General features: G+C 47.4%; 1 protein-coding gene across 3 annotated transcripts in view; it reads left to right on the plus strand.

Moving 5' to 3' along the window:
• Positions 1–335: 335 nt before the first annotated feature.
• URB1 (URB1 ribosome biogenesis homolog) overlaps positions 336–26,945 on the plus strand; it is a 62,385-nt gene continuing 35,775 nt past the window's right edge. For 2 of the 3 annotated variants that reach the window (XM_010956838.3, XM_074360664.1), the window contains exons 1-14: positions 336–583; positions 3,057–3,196; positions 3,925–4,076; positions 4,971–5,103; positions 9,738–9,834; positions 11,977–12,062; positions 12,852–12,977; positions 14,897–15,021; positions 18,168–18,363; positions 19,421–19,558; positions 22,093–22,263; positions 22,863–22,992; positions 23,734–23,850; positions 25,668–25,780. In XM_010956838.3, coding sequence (XP_010955140.3) covers positions 442–583; positions 3,057–3,196; positions 3,925–4,076; positions 4,971–5,103; positions 9,738–9,834; positions 11,977–12,062; positions 12,852–12,977; positions 14,897–15,021; positions 18,168–18,363; positions 19,421–19,558; positions 22,093–22,263; positions 22,863–22,992; positions 23,734–23,850; positions 25,668–25,780 — 1,866 coding nt within the window. In that variant the 5' untranslated portion in view covers positions 336–441. Of the gene's footprint in view, positions 584–3,056; positions 3,197–3,924; positions 4,077–4,970; positions 5,104–9,737; positions 9,835–11,976; positions 12,063–12,851; positions 12,978–14,896; positions 15,022–18,167; positions 18,364–19,420; positions 19,559–22,092; positions 22,264–22,862; positions 22,993–23,733; positions 23,851–25,667; positions 25,781–26,945 lie in introns of those variants that run through there. The other variant, XM_074360662.1, reaches the window with a different exon arrangement.

Below are 26,945 nucleotides of genomic sequence, written 5' to 3' on the forward strand. Positions count from 1 at the left end.
GGCCTCTCCCAGCTGAAAACAGAGCTGACAGCCACGGTAGCAGAAAACCGGCTCACTGAACAGCCCCGAGCTGACTCACATTTGGGACTCGATAAATACTTGTTGTGTGCATGAGCAGTACACTTATTTACTTCCTTGAAATTTCAATAAAGAGGTTAAGTGTCGGTCGCCTCCGGCCGCGAGCGAGCCAGCTGCGACCGCAGCATCAAGGCGGAACCGGGGACTCCGAGTTCCCGCATCCTCACTACCTGCTTCGCGACGGACCGCCCTTCCCACAGGCCCCGCCCCTTCCGCCGACCTCCCTCACGAGTCCCCGCCTCTTCCGCCAGCCCCGCCCCTTTCAGCCCACGTGTGGGTCCGAGACGTGCGTACGCTGTCTCTGCGTGTCCTCCAGCCAAGTCTCCAGTGTGTGGATCTCGGCGCGCCCCCTCCCTCTCGGCCATGGGGGTCCCCAAGAGGAAGGCCCCAGGCGGCCAGGACGGCGCGACTCCCCGCGCGGGCGCAGCCAAACGGGCCCGCACCGAAGAGCTTACTGGCGTCCGCTTCAAGGCTCAGCTGAGGGACCCGCAGGGCGCGGGGCCAGGTGAGTGCGGGGGCCCGGGGCGGCGAACGCTTGCGGGCGAGGCGGCCTCTCGGCCTCTATCTGAATGGCTTCCGTGTGCAGACACAGCCGCTTCTTTCTGCAGCTTTTCTTACTGAGCGTCAGAGCCTAGCCTCCCGATTTGCTGTCGGGAAACCGAGGCCCGGGTGCTTGGGAGTCCAGGGCCCCGACTTGCTGGATTGTGACAGCTCTATGCGAACACACACCTCCTTTGCCCGCGCAGCAACCCTCAGCAAGCTCTAAAACCTCTTTATTGCAATTTCAAGAGAATAAATAAGGGTACTACACATGCACACAACAAATATTTATCGAGTCCCAACTGTGAGTCAGCTCGGGGCTGCTGAGTGAGCCGGTTTGCTGCTACCGAGGCTGTCAGCTCTGTTTTCACTAGCTTTAATCCTCCTTCCAGTAGTCACCCTGACCTGGTAACATGTAATAAGCTACCACACGAAGCCACCACGGGACTTGTCAGTTGACCAAGATTAGTTGACTAATACGGAGAAGATTTTCTAATTTCACTTTTTGAAAAGTGTGACCATCCTTCACAACTCCTTGTAACCCATTAAAAAGTATAAAGGTTATGAAGACAAAACACAATTGAATATACCAGTATGTGGAAACACTAGCACTGTGTCAAAGTTAAAAAAAAAACAATGAATGTTTACTCTCAAGTGAAAAGTTAAGTTAATGGTCAGAATATCCTCAATTTCTAGGTTGTCTTCCACAGATTTTGTTTTTATTTCTGTTAATTCTTAAATTTTTAATTAATTAATTAATATTAAATGGAAGCACAGCCACAATGTGTCAATTTTTGGTGTACAACAGATTTTGTTTTTAAACATTTGATACCTGCAACTGTCTGCAACTGCCAGCTAGTGCTGGGAAGATAGTATCTGCATTAGCACAGAACTATACATTTCATTCATTCATTCATTCATTCGTTTATTATTTACAAGGGGCTGTTATTTGCTAGAGTAGGGATAAAATGGTGAGTAAGAATCAGATACAGGCCTGCCATTGTGAGCTTATGAATAGTCAGTTGAGAAGGCAGATGTAAATCAGTAAAGTTGCACACAAACTGTTTTCAGCACAAATCCTCTGAAAGATAGGAATAGGAATCTTTCTGGTAGAAGAAAGAGTATATTTAATTATTTGAAAGGTTGTATCCATAGGCATATTCATGGTTTTGCCCAGAGAGTTCCATTTCTTTTGGGCCCTGCATTTGAACAGGTTTCAGAAGAAAACCAGGGCTGATGGGTAGTGGGCGCAGGTGAAGGAGCTGGGAGATGAGGTGGAGCTGAAGTTAGTGGGTCAAAGTGGGAATCCCTTTAGGAGGCTCTGTTGGATTTGTGTTTGAATCTGGTCTCTATCTTGGATTCTCTCTCCATTTTGTTTCGTTCTCATAACTCTGTGTGGTAGGCTCACCTGACTGAAGATCGGGGAAGTGGAATTGGTAAGTGTTAGGGGGTTTCGTTTTCATCTAGATATTTGGGAAGGTTTTTTTTCTGTTGTGTTTTGTTTGTCCAGCTTTATTGAGATATTATTGACATATAATGTATGTAAGTTTAAGATGTACAGTGTGATGATGTGATACATATAGATAGTATGAAACAATTACAATAAGGTTAGTTAACGCTGCCATCCCCTTATATAACTACCACTTTTTTTTGTGGTGATAATGTTTAAGATCTACTCTCTTAATAACTTTCAAGTATATGATACAGTATTGTAACTGTAGTCACCACGCTGTACATTAGATCCTCAGAACTTACACATCTTAGAGCTGTATGTTTACACCCTTTGACCAACATCTCCCTATATCACCGCCCCCCCCCCCAGCCCCAGGCAACCTCCACTCCACTCTCTGTTTCAATGAGTTCGGAGTTTTTAGATTCTACATGTGAGTGAGAACGTGCAGTATTTGTCTTTCCCTGTCGCACTTTTTTCACTTAATGCCCTCAAGATCCACATATGTTGTCGCAAGAAGCAAGGTTTCCTTCTTTTTTAAGGCTGAATATTTTATTGTGTAGATTTCTGAATATAGATATAGATATACCACATTTTCTTTATCAGTTCTCTGATTATACCCCCTTTGTGGTAGGGGTGGGGGGCAGGTAAGCAGGGTTAGATTGATAAAGACCCAGAGGGTGCTTGGGGGTGGATCAGCGTCAGCACCGGGGAGGACCCCTGGATCAAGAACGGTTCTGCTCTGGGCCAGTTCCTTTTAAAATTGTTGCCCATGACTTAACTGGTGACAGAGAAGAAGCCGTGTCCTAACCCTCGGTCTCCCCGTCTTCACACTGCTGCTCTTTTCTCCAGCTCAGAAAGTGGCAAGTCCCATCACCTGGACGTTCCTGCCAGGACTGTCACTCTGTGACAGTAGCAGCTGGGTTTTGTTTTTTTTTTTTTAAAAGAGACTGTCTTTGTTAACATCTGATCATAACTCTTCTTTCAGCCTTGGAAGCATTTGTTTCTGCTGCCAAGAAGCTACCACGAGAAGACGTGTACGACGTCGTGGAGGGGTACATAAAGATTTCTGTTGAGTGTGCGGAGATCTTCCAGCTCCTGAGTGGGGACAAGCGCCCTGAAAGTGAAGTATGTTACTCCTTACCTGGCCTGACGGAGAGAAGAACATGCCAATGCCACTGTTGTGTTAGGTTGATGAAGAGAAATGTGATACACATTTCTAAGACGTTACCCCCTTCCTACAGAAAGTGATGCCTTGTCCCTGTGCTGTAGGAATACATTCATTTTGACATCATGACCTTTGAAAGCATTTTAGTGAGAAGTCCTAACTTCTTATTGGTGAATAATACTGGATGGAATGATTATAGATTCTTAATCTAAACGCACTTGTTTCACTGCGGTTTGCTCTGACAAAAGGGAAAAAGGTAAAAACTGTCACACAGTTTTTATGTCAACCAATGCAGACTTATATTGAGTTGACATATATATTACTGTTTTCTGGTTCCAAAGAGGTTCAGAATTTGGGACATTTATGAACCTGTTGAAGTCTCAGGATTATTGCTGTAAGGCTGTAGACCTGCGCATGCCCCAAAGTAGTGAGGCCCAAGCATTCATATAAATTTCTCTTTTCATTTCACTTTGTTTAATTGTCAAGCAAGCTGTTCTCTGTTTAGCTAAACTGTGGGCACAGGACTAAGCTGTCAGCTTCCTGCGTTTGGCTCAGAATGTGGGTAGGCCCAGGCCTGCCAGTGGAAGGTTTGACACCTGCGAGTGACTGCGGCTAAGACAAGAGGATGACGTATGTAGAGGAGGGAAAGAAATGAGATGACTCGTCAGCCTTTCCATTCTCTTTACAGATGCTTTCAATATTTCAAGTTTTCGAGGCCATATTGTTGCGGACAGCCGGTGATCTTTCCCATTTTCACGTTGTGGGAACCAACATTGTGAAAAAGCTAATGAACAATCACATGAAGCTCATCTGTGAGTCCCTGTATGCCTCGGGTTACAAGTAAGTTGCCTGCCTTTACGTGGCAGGACTGGCCTTGGGCTTGGTCTGCACTCAGCTCCCCACGAGCGCACTTGCCCTTTCCTCCACCTGCAGATAGAGCGGAGCCAGTTCCAAGGCCTTGACTGTGGCTCTAACCCCCCCTTCCTCTGTTGACCGGCCCGTCACTGTCACTGACTCCTCTCCTCCCACGTGTCCCTCTGCTCCCATCTGCTGCTCTCCTCACTGTCTTGGGAACACTCCAGACTTCCTTTATGCCGCCTGTCCTTTTGCCCCAAGGGCTCTTCTCCTTCAGGGCTTTGCAGAGGTGTCATCTCAAGGAGGCCTCCTCTGACCACCCCATCCATCTACAGTTTTATGTGTGATGTGACAGTCCATGTCAGTCTGTTGACTCTGTCTCCCTCCTCTTAAGTGCAAGGTGCATGTGGGTGGGGGCCTTGACCATCTTATAAAATGCTGTCTTCCCAGCTCCTAAACAGTGTCTAGTACGTAGTAGGTGCTCAGCAACCACAGATTATGAGTACTTGCAGGATGGAAAGGCAGCCCAGAGCTTGCTTTTGGAGATGCCCACCACGCGGAAGTCTTCTTCTGTGCCGTATAAAGGCAGGGGTGATGGGGGTCTCCCAGCTATGTGAGGATTTCCTGGAGACGGAAATTGCCATCTTCTTTGTGTCTTGTGTCTTGTGTTCTTGGATCCTCCTCAGACTCAGTTTTTTAGCTTTCGTTGAAGATCTTGTTAGGATATTTTAAAGAAAGCGTGTCTTCATGTCTCCTCCATTCTGTTTTCTGCTTTGGGGATAGCAGAGCACACAGCCAGGTGTGCAGTTGGCTCGTGGTGAGGTGGCTGTGTGCTCCTGCTGTCCTGACGTGCCTGATTTCCCTGTTGTCCCTGAACAGGATGGCCCGAGCCTGCCTGAACCTGATGGCCGCCATGGTGACCCAGGGTCCGGAGGCTGCCAGAGACGTCTGCAGCCATTTTGATTTGAATAAAAAGACCTTGTACACCCTGGTGACCAAGAGGGATTCAAAGGTGAGAGGCCAAGTGTCTTGTACCCCTTGAGTGTTTCCGTTGCCTTTGTGTGTCCTCTTCCCTCTGGCCTCGGTCCTCATGTGGATGGAAGGGAGGCTTCCCCGTGGAGAGTCCGGGGCCTTGGCAGCCTCTGGGGTCCATGAGGAAGGGAGGCCTCTCTCGTGGCCGGTGGTGGGGCCCGGCTGCCTACAGAGCCTGAGTGACAGGGTCACCCGAGGACGGCTCTCTCGGGGCTCAGCATCGCCGGGCCTTCCTGGCCCGTGAGGACGGCTGAGCTTGTGAGATGGCCTCCAGGTGCCTCGTGGTGTGAACCTCGTAGTGTCCTGGCCGCCTGCGCGGGTTCCATCCACTCTGCAGAAATCTGCTGCAAGGCTCAGCCAGTGACATCACCAAAGAGGACACTTACTGGCTTTTTAGTATATTTCTTGCGCCTTCCAATTATAAGTCTTCTAATGAGTAGGGGCTGCTTTGTGCCAAAGAGAATGGAAGTGTGAATGGCTGGTTTTCAGAAGAACTGTCGGAAAAAGAAAAGTTTCCTGGTGGCTCCAGAAGTTTCACTTGGGTTTGGTTCTTGAGGAAGAAGCACAAGCTTCAGGACTCCTGAGCTGGTGGAGGGGTGGCCTCTCGCCCACGTGCTGGCTGCAGGCTGTCCAGGCCTCTTTCCACGGGCCGGGCCGGGCCGGCCCTCCTTGCCGTCGCCCCGGTGCTATGGCAGCCCTGGCCTCATCCTCCACACCCTCCTCCTGAGCAGAAGGACCAGGCCGCCCGATGGCCGCCTGTCCGCCCAGGCAGAGAGCCATGTTGGAGTGGTGGACTTCTGCAGCCACGTGACCTTGCTCTCTGACTCTTCTTGGGAGTTGAGAGCTTCTGCGTGGCAGGGAGGGTATAGCTCAGTGGTAGAGCTTAGCATACACAAAGTCCTGGATTCAATCCCTGGTCCTGCCTCTAAAAATAAATAAACAAGTAAACCTAATTACATCCTCCCCCGAAAAAATTAATTAATTAAAAAAAAAGTTTCTATGTTGCCGAGTTGTAGACTAAGTTAATCATCCAGGTAACAGCAGGTAATCTTACAGCCCAGTGTTGAGAGTTTTCCTGGAATTACGAATAAGGTTTTCTCTGAGGAGGACATTTCCAGGTCCTAGTGTTTCATGGATACCGTTCTTTATTAATGTGTCAAAGGTTCCGTTTAATGAGTAATGGCTCCTGGCATTTAAATGCGTTATCTAACGAAAAGAATGTGCGTGCTGTTTGCACACTAGGGCCAGTATCTTGGCTCTTTGGTCTCACCTGGCTGTCAGCCTAGCAGTAATGACCTATCAGAATCCCTTCTCCTTCCCCCTGTCTCACCCCCAACCGGCCCCCAGCCAGTAAGTAAAACATCCGGCAGTAGATAGGCCACCCGCCAGGGCACAGCCAAGGCACAGCGTGGGAAAGCCCGGCCTGGACCCCGGCCCGGCCCCGGCTGCCGCTTCCTCTCATTATTTTACATCTTTCTTGATCTGTCAAACAGGGGTCATGGTCAAAATGAAAGCGCTTTTATTTTCTTTCATTCATCGTTTGTATCAAGTATCTTAAATACTCTGTAGACTGTAGGAAATGGTTTCTAGATGTTATAAAACAATTTTTTTTGCATATAGGAAATGTGAGGGACCTTGAGAAATAGCAGCACAATGAATCCCCACGTACCTGACATCCAGCTTCACAGGCTGTCAGCTCTCCCACATTTTGGTTTGTTGTGGGGCAGCCAGCCTAGCACAGCATATCCCACATGTGTATCGTATTTCACTGTGAATGTTTCCATGTGCATCTCTGATAGTGCCATCATTGTACCTAACACCTTGAATAGTTTCTCAGTACCACCTAGTGCCCAGCTCAGGCTCTGCTTTTCCCCGACTGTCTCAAAAATGTCTTTATACCTCCTGGTTCACATCAAGATCCAAATATGGGCCCCACATTGCCTTTGATTGATACCCTTCTTAAATCTCTTCTTATCTTTGAGTCTTCTGCCGCTCCCTCACCTTTTTTTTTTATTAATGCCACTTAGTTATCCAAGAAGCTGGGAGATATGTTTTTTTTTTTTTTATGAGTGTGTTTTTCACATTTTGAAAGGAGTTATTAAAGCCTCATGAAGAAAGAGGATTATGGATATTTTTTCATCCAAAGAAAGCATTGTTAAAAGTCTTGTGTCCAAGAGCAGTTTTACCAAATATGTTTTGGTCTATTTTAGACAGTGTTTTGCAGAACAAGCCATAGAGATCAGGACACTTTCTTCCTGGGATAATAACCCTGTGTCGTAACAGGGTAGGAATGAGGAGTAGGCGTGCAGCCTTCTTGCCTTTGATGGAGTTGCTGCAGCCGGGGGCGGAGGGTCGAGGGTAGTGAGGGACTGTGGTCAGGTGGCCGAGGCCTGGCGGTGGCTGCGTGAAGGAGGAGCAAAGGCTGTGTCTTGGGGGTTTTGTTCTCTACAATGTCAGGAGCCAGAAATTCGGGCTTCTCTGGGATACAAGATGGATGCTAGGAGGGGAGAACTAAATTCCACTTCAATTCAAAATTTGTTGCTAGAGGCACTTTTAAGAGGATCTGATCCAACCCTGCTGTGTGCACACAGGATAGAAAGACCCGGAATGGCAGGTCGGGACCAGCATCCCAGGGGCCTGACCCCCAGTACTTCAATGAAACCAAAAAAAAACCAAAACTGTGGAGCCTTTCCAACTCACTGGGAAAGGATAAAACGTAATTTAATTTTACTAGACAAGTTTTAGCATTTTGCCAGAATTCTTTTGCAGTACAGAGACCAAGGTAACAAGCTAACTGTGCTTGAATTAGGTGGCACATTTATCTGAAAGATGAGGTGTCTGGATAGTCTGGGAGCAGTGGTTACTCGAAGCTTCCTGAGGACAGGGACAATGTAGTAGTCATCTTTTGCATCCTCTCTATCTGGGGTTATGGCGTCTTGAGTGTAATTGCTGTTTTATTAACATTAAGTTGGTGCATGACGGCACCAGAGCACTGCTGAAAGTGCAGCTCATTTTCAAGACTTGAGCGATCGTTGTCCCTAAACTCCATAGTGTGAAGAGGACCACAGGCTGGTCCCCAGACAAGAGGATAGTGTGCAGCTCTTAGCGTATCTGGAGTAAAGCAGCGTCAGTCTCACAAGGTCTTGCTGAAGGGCCCATGGTTTGGCTGGAAGGAGACTCAGAAAGTACAATGAATGTGCAAGGCCCCACCAGGTGTTACAGAGCATGGGTCAGGTGTTCGTTCTCTTCTCCAGAAGAAACATACTCAAAACAAGACAGAACTAAAGACTCATGTAGATGCCTAAATGGTGCCAAGTGTGGTCCTTGCACCCTGAGAAGTGGTGGAGTGAAGATGCCGTGGGAGCCCTGAGAGGAAGGAGCTACTCTCTAGGCAGACATGTGGTCCAGAGTGAAGCAGTGTGTTTGTACAGTGACTTCTTACGTCCCAATCCCAGTGCTTACTCACTTAGTAGTTGTGTAACCTTAAGCCTAGAGTTTTCTAAACCTCGGTTTCCTCATCTGTAAAATGGGTATGGTGGGCATCTGTACCTCAGGTTGCTGTAAGGAGTGGCCGAGATAACAAATGTGCAGCATTTGACAGTGTCTGGCACGTGGTAAGTGCTCAATGAATGCTTTTAATGTCATCGTCACTCCTGCCACCATCTCTGCTGCTCCTCCTGAGTGGAGTGGGACTCTCTGGAAGGCAGAGTCTCCTTCATCTTTTCAGGCATTCAGGGCAATAGTTCTCTGTAGTATCAACTTATTTCTTGTCAGAAAATTAAAGTGTCTTCGGAATGACTGTGACATAGGAAGTTTTCGGTTTAAGCAGTGGAAGATCGAAGTGTATGTGCTGGTTCTGGTCCAGCTGACAAGAGACCTGCATGACCACATGCCGTGGGTTCTTTGGGTGGAAAACAGGAATGTTGAAGACACAGGTTTGTCTTAAAGTTACTGGGAGGGGAAACTGATCAGGTGGCCCAGGTGGCTTCCCCTGAAGTGTTGGCTGCTGGTCATGGCCTTTGGGCCCTGGTTGAGGATGCCCGCTGTCCTGGGTCACGGCTGATGCCTGTGGGACAGCGCAGACTGCAGCCCTGGGAGGGCTATGCCAGCTTTGTCACATGACAGCGTCTGTGCGTTGGTGTCAGGTGTAGATTTAGAATATCTAACAAAGACCAGACATCACGTCATTGGTGTTTCATCAAAAGCAGCACTAGACTTTCCATTATCTCTGGATTTTATAAAAGACAGATACATTGTTTCATTAAGTGAGAGTACATGGTATCTAGACAGGTATTAGGCACTTTACAGAAGTGGTCTGTGAGCTAAAAATGTGTATTACTACAGTTGGCGGAGGGGACACCTCTACTTATGTATTTAGAAAGAGCTTGAAAGAGAAGGAGAAATAGAGCAGGAGACTGAGGGGGAAGGAGCAAAGGAGAAACCCCTTTGTTTCTGTAAAGAGCTGAGAGTGGTGTTAGACTTAGACCCTCCAGTGGCACAAGCCCGGGAGGCCTCTGTGACGTTGGGATGGGACGGGTGTGCCTTCCCCCATGGTCCTGCTTCCTCGGGTTGTGTTTGGATACATCTGTGACACGTGTCTCCTTCGTCCCGCAGGGAGTGCCCGACGTCCGGCTGGCCTACATTCAGTTTGCCCTTTCCTTTTTGATCGCCGGCGATGACAGCACAGTTGGGCAAGTGCTGGAGTTGAAAGGTAGGTGTGCCTCTTGGTCTCGGGGTGAAGCCAGCTCATGGTTTTGAAAAACCTACTGCAAAGCATTTTGCAGGTTAAAAGAAGCCTGCAGCCTTGGTGGCTGCAGAGTGCGCCAGGACCAGGGGTGCGTGTGCGGCGGGCCGTGGTCAGTGTGGTCTTGATACCGCCGCTCAGCGTGGACGCAGGTGTCCCTGCTCTGCTCTCTGCGGTGCTGAGCCGCATCCTCACCGAGGAGAAACCCAAACCTCAGGGACTCATGCAAACACAGGAGGCTTTGTGTCTCCAGAACATACATGGATTCCTAGCCTGGCTACCTGGCTTTCCTTAGTAGTTGTGTTTTTAAAAAATAAAGTTTAACAACTTTGATGGCTTTGCCCAGTGTTACGAGAATGTCAGTAGTAGAGCTTCAAAGGTTTCCAACTGGACCGCCTCCTGGTGCCTGTCTCACTAGGGCAAGCTGGGCATGGCGTGGTTTAATCTGTTGGGGCCGCTTGCATTTTAGCAAGAAATTCAGGATGACAGTAAGTGGCAGCGCATAGACGGTGCTTAGCATGTGCAGTCATTCACTGAGGTCCCCCAGGGTCATACCCTGTCTGCAGGTGGGGAGGGGCTGGTGTCCTGGCTGTGCTCTGGGCCTCATGGGAGGAGGAACAACGTGGTGCTGCGATTCGGTCTCCAGCCTCCCCTTGCCTCCCCCAGCGTGGGAGACCCAAGCCCCCTCCACAGCCAGCTGCCAAGACCCTTTATGAGCAGGTGCGGGTGGCAGTTCCCCACATGTTGTCGGTCCTGATCCGCACAGGTTGCCCTGTTGCTGTCGGGGCGATGCTGCCTTTGCAGGTGCAGCTGACAGGTCTTCCCTGATGATTGCCTGGTCGGGGTGCCCTCTGCTGCCAGGGCTGGGTCTTTCTGCAGAATCCCCTTGGGTCTTCTCAGCATCTGGCCTTTTATTCAAGGAGAGTGGTTTGGGGTTTTCCGTCCACCCTGCTGCAGGGCAGGGATGCACTTCAGTCAGTGTTCCTGCCAGGCAGTTTGGCCAAAGGCATCTAAACATGTACAGTGTCTGATCCAGCCACTCCGCGCCTAGTCATTTATCCTAAGGAAATAATTAAGGATGTGAATAGAGGTTTTGTTAGGGGATATTTTTTCATATTAGCTGAAAATTGGACTCCTAACTACCCACCAGCAAGGGATTGATTAAGTAAATTGAGTGCTGGTCATAAGGAGTGATGCAGTTCTTAAAAATGATGTAGAAATGTACTTACTGATATCAGATTTTTAAAGGATGTATGATTGGGTGTAAACTCACTTATAAAACTGTAAAGTATGACCCCATTTTACTAAAAGTTAAATTTAGCAGAATATGGATCTATCAGAAGGTTGATGGTCAGCCGGTAACCCAGATAGTAACAGTGTTAACCTCCAGGTAGTGGAGGAATGGTTTATTTTAAGTTTCTTTCTTTCTTTCTTTTTTTTCTTTGATATTTTCTCATTTTTCTTTTTCTTTCCTTCTTTTCTTTTTTTTTTTTTTTTTTAAGAATAATGAACTTGCTTTTATAGAAATTATGTGTGCCTGTTAAGCATGTGTGGAGCAAGAGAAATTGTAATTGCTGTGACGCTGTTGACCAGTGTCACCAGCACATTAGTAGTGACGCAGTGCCAAGCCATGGTGACCGACTCCCCCGGGGTTGGGAGGTGAAAGCTAAGCAAACAAATCAGCCCAGATTCTCCTGCCGATCAATAAAGTGAAAACCATCCTTTTAAATACATCTCTGAGCAGGTCTAAGCAGAGAGAGAAACATGAGAAAACTGTAACCATACCATACATTCTCTTTCACACCGTGAATGTTATATTAATTTTACTTAAGTTAGTGTGAAAACAGGAAAGTAAAACAGAACTAAAGCACTGTTGAACTTTAATAATAGTTCAGTCATTGTTTTGCCTTTAAATATTGACTTCCTGTGTCACAGAAAACATTTTTCCTACTGTGAACTTGTATAATTAAAAAGAAAAAAACTTAAAAAAAAAGCAAGTAAATGGCATTGTTTGCTGTACTGTTGTACTGTTTAAAAAGTGATGTTCTCTTGTCTGTTCTCGTATTTGAAGTAATGTTGAGTTTAATGCTTTGAAACTTTTACTTTCAGAATTTATTCCTTGCATTTTTAGTTCAGGCATAAAGGAGGACAGGATCTCTACCATCAATATTTTGTTATCCACACTGAAAACAAAGGTACGTGTGTGGTGATGAAGGCTCCTCTCATTTGTTTGCTCTGACGTTTTGCAGGACTGTAGAGCCATGGGTTATGCAGGTTGCTTGGGAAGCCGGTCTGGCAGTGTGTGTCAGAGGTCTTAAAAATGTTAGTACACCCAGGTGGAGGGTGGGAGGTTGCCTCAGAATCCCCAGGGAACGTACTTGAAATACATAAACCCTCTCAGAGGTTCGGAGTTTGAGGGGTAAGTTTGGGTGGAGCTGAGAATTTGTGCCGTAATTCTGAGTCCATAGTCAGGGATGCAGTGTGGACTTTGTATAAGGATTCTGTCATAGCCAGAGTTTGGAAGGCACCTAACTGTACACACCCAGGGAATAATGGTTAAATAAGTTATGGTCACTCATAGGCTGAAGGATATCCAGCCACCGAATGAGGCTCTAGAGGAATTTTAATGATGTGGAGACAGCTCATGCTGTAAGTAAAAATAGGCACAAAACTATATGAAAGTATAATCCCAAAGAGACCAAAAAAAACCCACCCCAGCAAAAACTTAATACTACACACACATGTGTATTTTATGTGTGGTTAGGGGACAGGGAGGCTGAAAGGAAATATACCAAAAGGTGAACTGTGGGTGTTTTAGGATGGTGGTAATATTGGTGAGTTTTATTTTCCTTTTTATGTTTTATTTTGTTTTTGGCTAAGTATTTTGCCATAGAGCTATGTTATTTTTATAATGGCCAAAAAAATAAACACTATTTGAAAAATCAAATTCCTTGCAATTCATTTTTTTTTCCTGTTATTTTCAGGTAGTTCACAATAAAAACATCACAAAAACCCAGAAGGTGCGTTTCTTTTCCGGGCAAGTGCTGAACCACATAGCATCTCTCTACAGCTGGAACGGGATTGTCGACGTGAGCCTGGAAAGTATCGAGGTACGGTCGCCTCTGGTTTCACTTGGCCTCGCTGTTAGTGTGTGGTACCCACAGCTGGGAGACTGAAGAATCTGAACATACACCTGCCTTTAAAAAAGTCTCCGCATTTAATCTGTTTCTTTTTGGCTTGTGGTTACATTAATTCTCTGCCTAGATGCAATATGATTTTCAAATTTTGTTTTTTTACAGTAAGATTTTTTTTTCTATCTCTGAGGTTTCATGATAGTAAATTTTTTTCTTTTTTCTAAATGAGAACACTGTTATTCCCTTTGGCTGAGTGACGTCTTAATTTTCCCTGCCAGCGTGCCCAGTAGACTGACAGGGGTGATCCTGTCTCCCTCCTCCTCCTCGCTTTCCTCTTCTCCTCCTCACTTTCCTCTTCTCCTCCTCACTTTCCTCTCCTCCTCCTTCCATTCTTTTCACATCCAGCCGTTGGCATTTCAAGGCCTGTTGCTTTTGTTTCAGGATCCTAGGGAACCTCAATTTCCTCACCTACTGACATGTGTAGTTTGTTTTGTAACAAGTGCTAAATTGTGACAGTTGCTCTCACATTGACCCAAAGCCAGTGTACCTTTTAATTCTCCTTGTTTTGATTTTCCTCGGGTGTTTCTCAACATGGACTTGGCCGGAGTTGTGAAGGCTCAGACTTCTTGCTGATTTCATAGTAATTCACCTCTCAAGAGCTCACTATTTTACTCCCTTTTATCTTCATGCCTTGCCCACGTCCTCTTGTTTTGAACACATTTTGTTCGTTCTATAACCAGGAGGCCTCAGGGGCTTAATAAAAACACTCCCAAAGGTGGAATTTTATTCAAAAGAGCAAGAGAAATTAAGTCATTCATAAGCTTGTTTAAAAATACAGGTTTAAACCTGTTTAAAAATACAGGTTTAAACCTGCCCCTCTTAGGAGTATTTTTTTAATCTTTATTTTTTAATGATTCTATTTAATAGGTGATGACATTCAGATTCAGGGGGTTAAGTGATGCTCTCATTCCTGGTTACGTTGTGATGCCCAGACCCCATCCTGAAGCTCTGCAGGAGCCCCTTTAGAGTTGCCTCATTAGAACGAAAGATACTTGTGTCATCTGGGAAATCCCGAGGGATTTAGAGCTCCGTGTGAGACATGACTCTCATCCCATCACTCAGAAAATTATAAGGGTTTTAAGAGCTCTGTGCCAGGAACTGGGGACAACAACCAAATATTTATTTTTTAATTATGTCACAGTATCACAATGCAAAAGCAAGAAAAAGCTTAGAAAAACATTTTCTATTTAACGCATATGCTGTGGCCACTAATACTGATCTGCTCTGTACTTCCTAGCGCAGTGATGACTTAGCTGCCTGATCCAGTTTGCTCATATGTAAAATGGGTGTAATCGTGTCTGCGCTGCCAGACTCACAGGGCTGCCGTAAGACTTAAATGAGAACCCTTATTGTGAAGTGCTGGGAAACAAGAAATGACATAAAATCTCAAGTTACCTGTAGTTTCTTGTTGTTCCAGCAACTCCCTCTTTATTCAACTTTAAAAAGAAAAAAATTTTAATTAAGTTTGTTTGAACTAAAAAAGAAATAAACAAATAATCAAAAAACCCCAGTTGACTCATTCCCCTGCCCCTCTGACCCCCACCTCTGACAACCACCAATCTTCTCTCTGTATCTCTGAGCTTTTTTAAAAAAATTATTATTTTATTTATTTATTTGTTTCAGATTCCACATATAAGGGAGTGTTTTTTAAGTTTGATTGGTGTTTCTCTTTTGGCAGGCGGTGGGGAGTTGTTTGGTTTTGAATTAGAGCAAGTGTTTAAAATGTTGTGTGAGTTGCCATTAGGTGTGTGATTTTGTCTAGTTTTTACTCTGGATCTGTTGCTAAGGCTTATGAACTTGGGGTTTTCATTGAATTTTTTTTTTAACCCTCATAGACTTCTGCTGAAGACGCAGGGAAAGCCATGGTGCGGGAGCTCGTGCATAACTTCCTGACGGACCTCTGCTGTTCACTCAAGCACGGGATTAACTTCTATGACGCGTCTCTCGGTACCTTCGGCAGGTAAGTCCTGAGTGTGTGTTCCTTCTAGGGGAAATCTGTCAGATGATGGATTTGAAGTGGGTTAGAACTAGAATTTTAGACAGTAAGTCTAGTGAACCTTTGGGGACCCAGAGGACTGCTGTTCACTTTGTGCCCTCAGGGCAGAGTCTCAGGATAGCAGCTGACTTAGACACACAGTATGTGGTGTGTCACCCAGGGAGGTGCTGTGTGTGTTCACCTGGGGACAGTGGCGTCCACTGGATCTGCGAATAAGTCTGTTATGTCCACCTTCCCAGAGACGGTGGGCCCCACCATGGGCCTCACCACAGTCCTGAGGTGGGAACCACTGTTACCCCAGTTTTGCAGATGAGGGAACTGGGCACAGAGCAGTCAGGTCACTCGCCCTGTAGGTGGCAGAGCTCAGACTGGAACCTAAGAAATCTGGTTCCAAGTCCATGTTCATGATAGCTAGTCAGTCCTCCCTGTCCCCAGGGATGGCTGCTGAAGAATTAGAATTTCAAAGTTTTGTTTTTACATTTTGTTTCATACTTTACCATTATGGTAACATTTCGTCAGTAAGGAAACATTAAGTCTACAGCTAATGGTTTAGATTCTGTTCTTCCAGGCTTTCTCTTTAGAGCCATAGATCTATAATACATACCGTGTCATTATCTTTTAAACCAAAAAGGCCTCCAGTTGGATATATTGTTCATCAGCCTGCTTTTTTCCATTTGACAATAAGAAATATTGGACTTATTTCCTGGTCATTGTAAATGACCCTTAGTTTTAACCCCTTGACATTTTAAGGACAGAGATGGTTTGATTTCAGCCAGTCAGGAACCGGCTGATTCCTTCATCGTGGGGTTAATGTGGTGGGAACTTTTCTCTTTGCTTTTGTGGCTTTGAACTTGGTTCTGTGACTGTTGTGAATTAACTTGCCTCATCACTTCTTTTTCTTGTAACTTTGTTTTGGTCGTAGTGTAGCTTTTCTCCCGGTAAGAATAAGCTCATTTTCTTGCTAAAATGAATCCGCAGGCTTTGACGGTCTAGTGTACTGTAACACCATGCTTCAAACACATTTTTCCTGTTAAATAAACCCATATTGAATCAACTTGTGGGTGTGGGTCGTTGGAAATAAGCTGTGGTTTATGTAAAATTTTTCAGCCATGGGCAAAAAACAAATGTTTGTGCTGATGGGGGACGGAGGGCATTTTGTTTGTGGAGTGTTAATGGAAAGCTTTGAGACGATTGAAATGCGTGGTTTCCCAGCGGTTGTAAAGCTCCTTCCTTTCCTTCAGGTTTCTAGGTAAATGTCGCCTTCCCTGGCAGCCCTCTTCGGAGATAGTCCTTCCACTGTCACTGTCCTTTGGCCTGACCCTTGCTTCTGACAGGGACTTACCACCGCCTTGCGTATTTGTTCGTCCTTTCGTTCATTACCCAATAGGCAGGAGTCGGTGAGAACAAAGGCTGGTCTGTTTTGAATCCGCAGTGCGTAGGACAGTGCTTGGCACGTAGTAGGTGTTGAAAGTGAGGCATTAGTGTGTGGGCAAGGGTTGGCAAATCTTTTCCGTTTGGGGCCAGATGGTAAGTATTTTAGTCATGGTGAGCCATGTGGTCCCTGCTGTGACCACCCAGCTGGGCCATTGTAGGACCAAAGCAGCCGTGACATAAGTGAGTGATGTAACTGGTTCCAGAGAAGCTGTATTGACAGAGGAGGCTGGTGGCCAGAGCTTGCAGCCCGCCGTTTGGAGGTTCAGAGAGCAGTTTTTGGAGTGGCTGTGAGACCTCAGCAGGTTACTCCTCTCTGGCAGTGTCGCCTCGTCTGTAAAGTGGAAGTACGGTTACTGCCCACCCTAGAGAGAGGTGGTGTGTGCTCGCTGCCTCGAGCAGCGTCTGGCATGTGCTGCAAACTCTGTGGGTATAAATGCTGTTCATTTTATTAAATCATTTATTAAAATCGTGTGTGTGTATGTGATATTTTGGGCACTCTTTGCAGATTCAACATTCCATTTATTTGAAAGCAACAGGTATGTTTTGCTTATGAAATTTTCCTATTAAGAATTTTAAGCTTATTATAGAATAGCTTTCTGATCAAAATTGTGCTTTTTCTAATTCAGTTGTTGAAAACGTTTCTTATCTGTAAAGTGTCATACTGCATTTATATGAGACTACAAAACAGTGATTATCCTAGAAACCAGCAACATGACACGCCAGTGAGGCACGTTCTGAGGCTTTTCTGGATGTTACGATTTTCCAGGGACCAGCAGACAGGAAAAGGGACCTTTTCTTAAAAGGTAGCTGCGGGTAGAACCCAGAGTCCTGGGGGTTTGACCACGTAGATCCTCGGCTAGGTGCTCACTTTCTTTAAGTTGTAGTATCTGCAGGTTTTCCTGTTGTTATCATCTTATGTCTTTGAAAACTGCTCACTTTGGGACAAATTTTGACTATTTACATACAGTAGATCCCGCGTGCCTCCCTCCCATATTAGCTTCCTTCAGTGTCTAAGTGAAGGTGTAGAAATTTGAAATAAGCTAGAAACAGAGGAGGCAGAAGACCTGTGGAAAAACTGTGTGCCTTCTGGCTGAGTTCTAGAAATAATTTTGAGGCGCTCTGGACTGTGGCAATTCATCAGTACTTCATGGGAAAGAAAAACAATGTAATCTTTTCAAAAGCAAAATACATTCTCTATTTTTTTATACTTAACGCGCACATCTTTACATACTTGCTTTTTCATGTGTGGTTGGAGGAACGAGGTCAGGAAAATCACAAAAAGAAATTTTAAAATTCACGCTCGCCTTGACTTGTAGCAGACTGAAGGTGGCTGGGGAGAAGGGAGGCTGGTTTATTCCTCTTCTTTAAAAGTCAGGTGGAACTCGAGGTGGGGAAAGAGAGATGGGGAACAGGACAAAGTAGAGACTTTTCTAGCCACTCCGAGGTAGAGGAGTGAAGTTGAGGCTTTGGGGTGGAGAGCGAGAACCCCACAGACCACGAGAACATCCCACTTTCGTGCCGCGAGGGAAATTCACCGGAAATGAAACTTGCCCATCGCTGTGTTACAGCCGTGTTCACTGAGGCCAGTTCCTCAGGATGGAGCTGCCTGGCACCCTGAGCTCTCCGTGGGCCGTGAAAGCTCTCTACTCACCCTTTCTCTGCTCTCTCTCTGACAGAGGAGGGAACCTGACCCTCCTGCACTTCCTGTTGGGTTTGAAAACCGCTGCAGATGATGAGCTGGTGGCTGAGCTGGTGGTCAGCATCCTGAAGGTGTGCCCTGACCTCCTGAACAAGTATTTCAAGGAAGTGACATTTTCCTTTCTCCCAAGAGTGAAGTCTACTTGGTTAAATAATATCAAACTGCTAAACAAGGTGAAGCTCATGGGTGTTTTGAAGTCTCCTAGATGGGGTCGTGGGCGGGGTGTGTGGAGTTGGGGGTACAAGCTGGTGTGGGGGGTGACGTTCTGATAAACTCTGCGGGACGAAGACCTGGCTTCAGCCGTTCTTCAGGGGATGTGTTAGATGACACCTTTATCCTCCGAGAACGACTTGCTTTTCACTGAGCTGAATTTCGAGGTTTATGCTTTTGAGTCTGTTGAGCCAATTTCATCGTCTTCATCCAGACTTTGCTTGGAGTGAGATCTGGATGGGTTCCAGCAGTGAGGCTGGAATTAGTGAAACATCTGAACTGTAGGATGGTTTTTAAAGATTGCTATTTCAGGTACTTGCAACAGCCTGAAATAAGCTGTGAATCATTTCACAGTCTGTTTGACTGTGGTCTGTTTGTTTAAGTGGTTGTGAATTCATTTCCTTCTGATCACAGATGTCAGCCTCCCCTCATCTACCAGCTACACAAATTCTTTGGCAATACTGCCTCGATCAGTTCACACCTCTCTCTCTCCGCTCCTCTCTCTTGCCCGTTGGAGGGCTGGATGTGAGTCCTTCCACCTCTGCCTTCCAGCCTTCGGGCCCCAGGGAAATCTCTCACTCTCACTGAGGTCTAGTTTTGTCATCTGTAAACACTGTTTATTTTGAAATAAAGTTTCCCTACCCCAGAGCGTTGTCATGAAGTGTTAAAAGATGACATAATTTGTCAGGTGCCTGTCAGGGGCAGCAGCTGATGAGGGAGTAATCCGTTTGTCAGTTGTAGCAGTGACTCATTTGCCAGCAGAGGTTTTAAGAGGCTCCCGAGACCGCAGGCCAAGCTCTGCTTTGCAAGTCCTTGGGAACGCCAATCCTGTGACCTGACTTGATTTTAACAAGTGGGTTTTGGGGTTGATCTTCTGGATCCTGTTCCTTGTGGCGAGCCTTGGACCTTTATTACTATCGTTGTTTCTTCGGAGCAGCTCACTGTTGGGTGCCTACAGTTAGACTCGGGTCTGAAAGTTCACTTCCAGTGCCAACTCATTGTCTGTTCCCCTCTCCGTAGATCTATGATGCCCAGCCAGACATTTCCCGGGCATTTCAGACCAAAGAGTTCATCCCCTTGCCTCGGCTTTTGACGATGGTGATGGTGACCACCGCGCCCGTCGTGTGCAATAAGATCATGTTCACCCAGGCATTGAATGTGAGTGGGTACCCTGCTTCCAGACTCCCTCCCGCCCACCCACTGGCCGTGCTAGGGGGTGGTTCTGAAAATATCAGCCTGGATGTAATGGATCGTGTTTAGTGAGCCTCTGAGACTTTCCACATGTCCATTCATCTAAGAAAGGGGTCCGGGGGCCCGAGGCACATTCCTGCTGTGGGATGGGGGGTTAAGGGGTGTCTGCACAGCTCCAGCACGGAGCAGGACCGCTGGATCCCTGCACCTCGGCTCTGGGCCTTTCCGAGGGTAGGAGGGAGTCAGAGGAAATGTGTCCAGCTCCAGCCCAGTGTCATGCGTTAAAGTCTCATTAGGATTTCTGGACAGGATGGGACTGAAATTTACCTAGCAAATCCTTTCTTTTGTGGTTCAAATGAATAGTGTTAAGTTTTCTGGGGAACATTTACTTTGAAGACCAGCTGTTTTAGGAGTTTGAGGAAGGATGTGTTTGTGGAAAAAATGGATACCTGCATTCCATATCACTGTTTATTATAAAGGTCCCCAGGTCCCATCAGAAGGCCACTGTGAGGGACTCATGCATTTTTCACCATAGCATCCTGGCCTTAGGTGAACGGCTGTGAGGTGGGTCCTGGCCCTGCCAGCCCCTCCTAAACCCAGGTTGCCTCACTGCCTACCTGGGGGAGGCCAGGTGTGCAGAGGGATGCAGGGCCTGGGGTTTCCATGGGGCGGGTGGAGACCACATCCTGTGTTATGTGAACACAGCAGGACCAGGGTCTGCCGTGGTGGGTTGACCTTGTAGGACCTGGTGGCGATGGGGCCGTTTCTGCAAAGTGGTACACACTCCTCGGATTGTGCGGTGGGATGGAGCATATTTTTATACCTGTCCAGGGTTTGTGCTGAGAGCAGCTGGTGAGGGGGTGCAGGGTCAAGAGAAGGAGGCCTGGGTGGGACCAGGCAGGAAGGCCTTTTGTTCTGTTGCCAAACCCTAATAACCAAAGTTAGGTCCCAGGTGGCTGGACCAGCTGTTTTGTGAGAGACACCAAATATTTTATCTCAAGGGACCTGCAAGGAAGTGGAATTGAGAGGAGGTTGTCTGGTGCTGCCTCCTCCTGGGAGGAAGATAACTCCCCTGGCTGCATTCAGGGTCCCCTTCGAGCTGACGCCGGGCAATCTGGGCTAGAGAGGCTGTCTCGCCCCCTTGCACACTCCTGTTCCACGGGAGAGGGGTTGTGCCCCTAGGATGTGCTCCGTCCTCTGGGTAGAGGACACAGCCTTCTGTCCTGCGGATGCTACCATCCTGTGCAGGCCCGTGTGTGGCCATCAGAGGGGAAGCCGCAGCTCTGCCTTCCCGTCGGCGGCCCTTTCTGTGCTGACAGTGTGTTCATATGAGTGACACCAGTGACAGGTGTGTCTGGGGGTGGAGTTACGAGTGTGTGGGGTTTTTTTCTAATGACATTTTTCTTTTATTCTTTATGGTATTATCGGCAAAATTTTAATAGCATACATTTTAGAATCGGAAAGAAAAGAGTGAAGTTATTTTAGAAACAGGAAACAAGAAAGTGTTTGGAGACAGGGTCTCAGGCTGTTGGGTGAGCCTTGTGCTCTAAGCCGGTGGGTGTATGTGTGAACACCTGTTTGGGTCCTGCCTTTGAAGTGGTGATGGGTTGGGAGTCATTCCTGGTTTAGGACACTTAGCATAGTGCTTCTTTAGTGTACAGTGAACATGTGAAATGAGCCCCCAGCTAACTGGACGGCTGGAGGGATGGGTGTTATTAAACTAAAAGTACATCAGAAAACCTTATTGTTTCTACCTGGCTGTGAAGGTCCAGTATCCCAGCCGGTGCTCCCAGGACTTCCCTGCCCTAGGGAATCACCTGGAGCTGATGGTGTCGGTCTGGTTGGACCCTGAGATTGAACATGTCTCCAAATGCCCAGGAGATGCCCTCACTGCTGCTGGCCCAGGACACATTGCAACCAGCTGGGCCCAGCCTTCCCCCCTTTTGGTAGCAGCACAGGTTCTTGAACCTTATTCAGACTCTGCAGTGAGTTCAGACCTTGAAGGCCCGCCTGGCTGTCGTTCTGAATCCAGGTAGAGAGTCTGGATGTGGGAGGCCTGTGATGGGGCTGCGCTCCGAGCCTGGAGGCAGCTGTTCCTGCTCCGGTTCCTGGAGCCTCTGCCTGTCACCCTCCACCTGGTGTGAAGTGCTTCTCACAGGCTGGTCGGCTTCTGGTGGGCTCTGAATTGTTGCTGCTGCGTCGGGATAATCCGTGTGAGCTGAGCGGTTGTCAGAGGAGACTTCCCAAAACAAGCAGTGAAACAAAACTTAAGGCTGACTACTAGACTCCTGCTTTATTTAGTAACCGCCTTCAGGGTGACTGCTGAGGTCAAATCTGTAGGTCAAGGGGAAAGGGTCACCGGGCCATGTCTGCACAGTGCACAGTCCGCTGGGCTCCTGTGGCCTTCCCTGCGTGCGACCTGGGGAGGGCCAGGGCCCTGGCGACCTGTGTCCACCAGCGCGGCCGCAAGACATTGGTGGATTTAACTCTTTTTCTTCCAGTTGGACAGCAAGGCAGTGAAACACACAGCTTTATCCCTCATTTCCGTCATTTTGAAGAGAGCATTGAAAACTATTGACCACTGTTTGAATAAAGAGGCCTGGGAGTCGGGAGTGTACACAGCCGCGATGATGGAGGACTTCGTGCAGCTCTTCAGAGAAGCCCTGAGCAAGGTGGGCACGGAAGCCGGGCTTCCAGGGCTTTCCTTCCAGGGGTCCCAGCACACCAGGTGGGAAAGGTGTGCTTGGGGGCACAGAGGGTGGGTGCAAAGTGAGGTGAAGGGGTTGGGGTGCTCCTGGGACCCCGTCTCATCAGGAGCTGTTGTGCCCCTTGCTTCCCCCTACAGCTGCACACACGCGGGGCTGGGGCCGCGGTGATGGGGTGGCCTGCTCCCTCCTCCCCGGGCTCAGTCTGGTGAGCAGGAGAGGCTGGTTGTCTGCAGACTGGCTGGCTCCCCTGAAAGAGCCGAGGGCTTGCTGGCCAGGGTCCCTGTCGCCTGTCATAAGGATGAGTTTATTGGTTCCCAGTGTCTTGCTCAGGTAAACAAATGTTAAGGCATTTGTTTTAATAATCAATCCTTGTATTTTCACCAAATCTTACTGTGGTTAGTTCTAGGATTACACCCCAAACCGAGCTCCCAGAGGACCTGGGCCTCTCTCACGCCCCCACTGGCCCGCCCTTCTCCCTGTTCTGTGCTCCTCGTTCGTAGGTTCAGTCCATTTGTTTCTCTTCCTTTTAACGTGACTGATTTTCTGTTCGTTTTCCCTTTTAGATTTTACCAGACCTGAACACCATCGTCTGGGTCTGGCAGTCATTTAGAAAGCAGGAAACGAAACAGGACGACGAGAAAGGAAAGAAAAGGGACAGCGGGACCCCTGCCACCTGCGTAGCTCCCCAGAGCGGTGAGGGCTCTGTACGGCCTCTGCGGTTTGCAGACGGGGCTGACCCAGGCCGCCTGGGACGACTCTTGTCCGGAGGGGCCTGTCTAGAGGGACTTTTGAGGGCCTCACCGGCTGTGGTTGAATTTTGTGTCCTTTTTTGCTTGGCATGGCATTGTGGATAGAATTTTAACATCTGTTAGGAGTGTGCCCAAGCTTTATGCAAGCACTGTGTCTCTCTAGAAACTTGTATGATGGGTGCCATGTGCTCTGGCCTTTCAAGGAGGGTGGAGGTGGGAGGGAGGGCTCTCTGGTTCTGCAGAGAGAGGTACAGATCGAGGTGGGGTACGCGGTCTCCTCTGGTAACAAGGTGTATTGGCTCCGACCTTGTCATTGGCAAGGCACTGGGCTTTCTATCTTGTGTCTCTGTCCTACTTAATTTTTACAGCAGTCCTATGGGGGTAGGCACTGCTGTGTGTCCCCATTGTTCAGATGAGGACACTAAAGCATAGAGAGACAGAGTAGCTTTAACCTGTCCAAGGTCACAGCAGTGAAATGGGGAGTTAAACCCAGCCTGTTTGAACAGTCTTGACTTTTTCACCACGTCAACTCCTTAACTGTAGTCCCGTGGAGATCGGCCTGCAGCCCCAGTGTCCGGCACGCAGCTGACTGTGGTGGGTCATGGGTGGCTCAGCTGCCACTGATTGCTGATTGTGGCAAAGAAAACGCATGTTTCCTAATTCCGGCAGTTTTATTTTGGTTCAGATGATGCCGAAACCATCCTTCTGAAAGCTGTCCTGCTCCAGGTCATCTGCCTCTACCAGAAGGTGGTCCCGCATGTGGTCATGCAGTATAACTTTGACTTCAGCAAGCTCCTGAAAGGTGCAACTCCAGGGTTTGGTGGGCGCCCCTCTGCCGTTCCCGACAGTGGGGGTGAGGGAAACGCGGGGAAACCAGAGCAGAGTCCCCGGAGCCAAGGACTGGGAAGGCAGACGGGCAGTTTGTCTGACGTGTGTGACCCGCTAGCAGACTGATGTTCTTAAGTTGCTGCGTCCAGCGCAGTTCAGGACCATATCTGAGGACGGGCGACACAAGACTTAAGAAACAAAGAGACAAAGTGAAGAGCCAAGATGGGACCAGGGGACTCAAGATCTCATGGATCAAGTGTCCCGAAAGCCTGGTCGACATCGTATTTATTAGGAGGGTACAGCTCAGAAAAAAATGCGATCAAAGAGGTGGGGCTTTAGAAATTCCACGCCATAAGCACTAAGTTCTGCTTGCTGGTTAACTGATTAATTTCAGGCTCATCCCTTCCAGGAACAATCACCCTCCTCGGGGTATGCGAAATTTCTGTCTATTCCTGTTACTGCCTCCGGTACATCTTGAGATAGATACTTCCCTCCGGTTAAACAGCATGCTTTCATGCCAAAACAAAGTTCTGTTAATGGATGATCTGGCTTTCCAGGACCTTCCATTGTTTTACCCTAAGGAAATATCTGCCCTCCTTCATGCCCTTATGGTCAATCTCAGGATTTCTCCTTACATATTTTCTTTAGCATAATACATGTTATAGGTCATCTACTGCGTAAAACATTAAAACAAAGCAAGCATGTGCATTTTGAGCAAGTAAGTGTGAATGTAATATTTTAGGCTCATGGAAATTTAGGTGTGGCTTGTTTTCTAGTTGCTTGTTTTCCAGCAGCTTGTTTCCCAGCATTAAGTAGCCTGTCTTCCTTAAGGAAGTAATCTGATGATCACTGAACAGCATGAGGAGAGAAGGGAGAAGCCAGCCAGCTGAGTTGCCTGCCATAGGGGATCAACAAATAAGATTTTGTGACATAAATGCTAAAGCCTCTTTTTAAAGGAGGAGGGTGCAGAGGGGTGCAGAGTGAGAGGCTCTTGGAAGGATGTCATGTTCACACAGAGGCTCTTCTGACGTAGTTGCTCATATTTCACCCAGTGAGTCAAGTGCAAACCACATCTTGTAAAAGTAACATTATGCTTGTCTGGCCATGTTTCCTTGATGGAAAAATTTGTCTAATAAAATTGACTTTATAATTGGGCCTACGGAGGAAGACTTGCAGAAATATCATTCTTGGGACTTATGTAAGCCATTGAAATAATCCTATTCAAAAGATATAATTAACTTTTTGATTGTTTGGAGGCAAAAAGTTCTCTTGCTCTAAGAATATGAAATCTACTAGAATGTGGCCATTTAATATTTAGTTCTGTGTCCTTCCCAAGCAAAGGAGAAGCCTGGAAATCAGGCCAGAGGCTAAGGACCCAGTCTTGGGCTTGGGTGGCCACAGCCGCCCACCAAGTGCCTGCAGTCTGGGAACAAGGTCTGCACCCCCTCCCGGGGACAACAGTAATGAGGGGCGGTACCTGGAGGGCAGCATGTGGTGAGGGGTCAGGGTGGGCCGAGTGCAGGCCAGGCTTCCTTGGGCAAGTGCAATCCCAGCTCTCTGTTGAAGGATTTGGACAGATCTTGGGAGGGGAGGATGTGTCGGGTAAGATGGGTGGGCAGAAGAGCGGGCACAGCTCGTGATCAGGGACCACAGGTCAAGGGTGGACTGAACCCCGTGTTCTTCCTGCCTATTTCCACAGACAGTTTCTTGTTCAGACCTTGTGGCAGGGGCAGCAGTAGCTGGGCTGCCTCCTCTTAACTTCTTATCTGTTTTCCTCTTTCTTGCCCCCAGGGGTCATCTCAGAGGAGGGCCTTCGAGAGGAGGTGCCTCCAATCCTGCAGCACCACATTCTGAAGGTGGCCCTGGAACTGCCTGCCAGCAAGTTTCTGTGGCTAAAGGCACAGGTAGGAGGCCGAGACGCCGCCTTCTGTCATTAACCACCCTGCTGGCTTGTCAGCTTCTGGGCCCGGGAGTTCCTAACTGGATCAGAACCCTGACAGTTATGAAGGAAGACATTAACAGTTCTCCTTTTAGAGAGGAGCCTTTAGAGCAGAGGCCAGGTCCTGATTTATGAGCCAGGAATCTCTTTGCTTTTGCAAAGTATGGTACTTAACTGTCCCTACTGAAAATATATTATTGCTGGGTATTGGGGGTTTTAATTTTTTTTTAATCTTGATTATTTTAAGTTATTCTTATCCTTTTTCAACCTTTTTGAAAATAAACAAACTACATTCCTTTTTCTTTGTCCTCATCCTTGGAGAATTTAAGACAGAGAGGGGAATAGACACCAACCCAGGAGAGGGTCAAGGCTGGTGGAAAAATTAGTTAAAGTTGCTGGCATTGTTTTCTGTGTTTCTGATAATGTCTTCTAGGACTTTCTGGAGAACATAGTGCTTAATCATAAAGGGAACTCATGATGAGACAAGTATTTACCTGTGTATTTAAACACAGGATGCCACATTACTTCTGTCCAAAGAGGGAAAATGACCAGGCAAAACCGTGTTGTCTAAGCGTGTTTCTCCGTAGCTCAGATGGCTTATTTTCATGACTTGAACCATATGTGAGATCTTGTATGAAACCAGCAGTGTGGAGATGTACGTTGGCACTTTTGCAGGTGGTGTTTCCAGAAACATACAAGCATGCTGTGGCACTGGGATCTGTGTGCCACGTGAGTCCTCCCTCTAAGGTTCACCTACATCGTAGTTGCAGATAATTCTCATCAAGAACTTAACTGCGCACCAGGTTTAACACAAGTGTGCTAAGTGCCATCTCATTTACCAACACGTGAGGGTGAGACAGCTGGAGGGGAGAGTGGTTAGAAGGCGTCTGCAGGGTCCCAGCCACAAGTGGAGGGTCCAGGATTGGACCCAGGCTGTGTTACCCAGGGCCCTGCTCTCACCCTTTACATATCCCGTGAGGTCGCTCCCAGGATCCCAGAGAGATGACGAGTCTGAGGTGTTTGGTGTGTCACTCCAGCTGAACTGAGCCATTGGGACCTTGATGATTTGGTTGGAGAATGAACAGAGGCCTCTTACTTTGAAAGAACTGCTGTTAAGATATTAATTGATA

This window comes from Camelus bactrianus, chromosome 1, assembly GCF_048773025.1.
Source record: "Camelus bactrianus isolate YW-2024 breed Bactrian camel chromosome 1, ASM4877302v1, whole genome shotgun sequence".
Lineage (NCBI taxonomy): Eukaryota > Metazoa > Chordata > Mammalia > Artiodactyla > Camelidae > Camelus > Camelus bactrianus.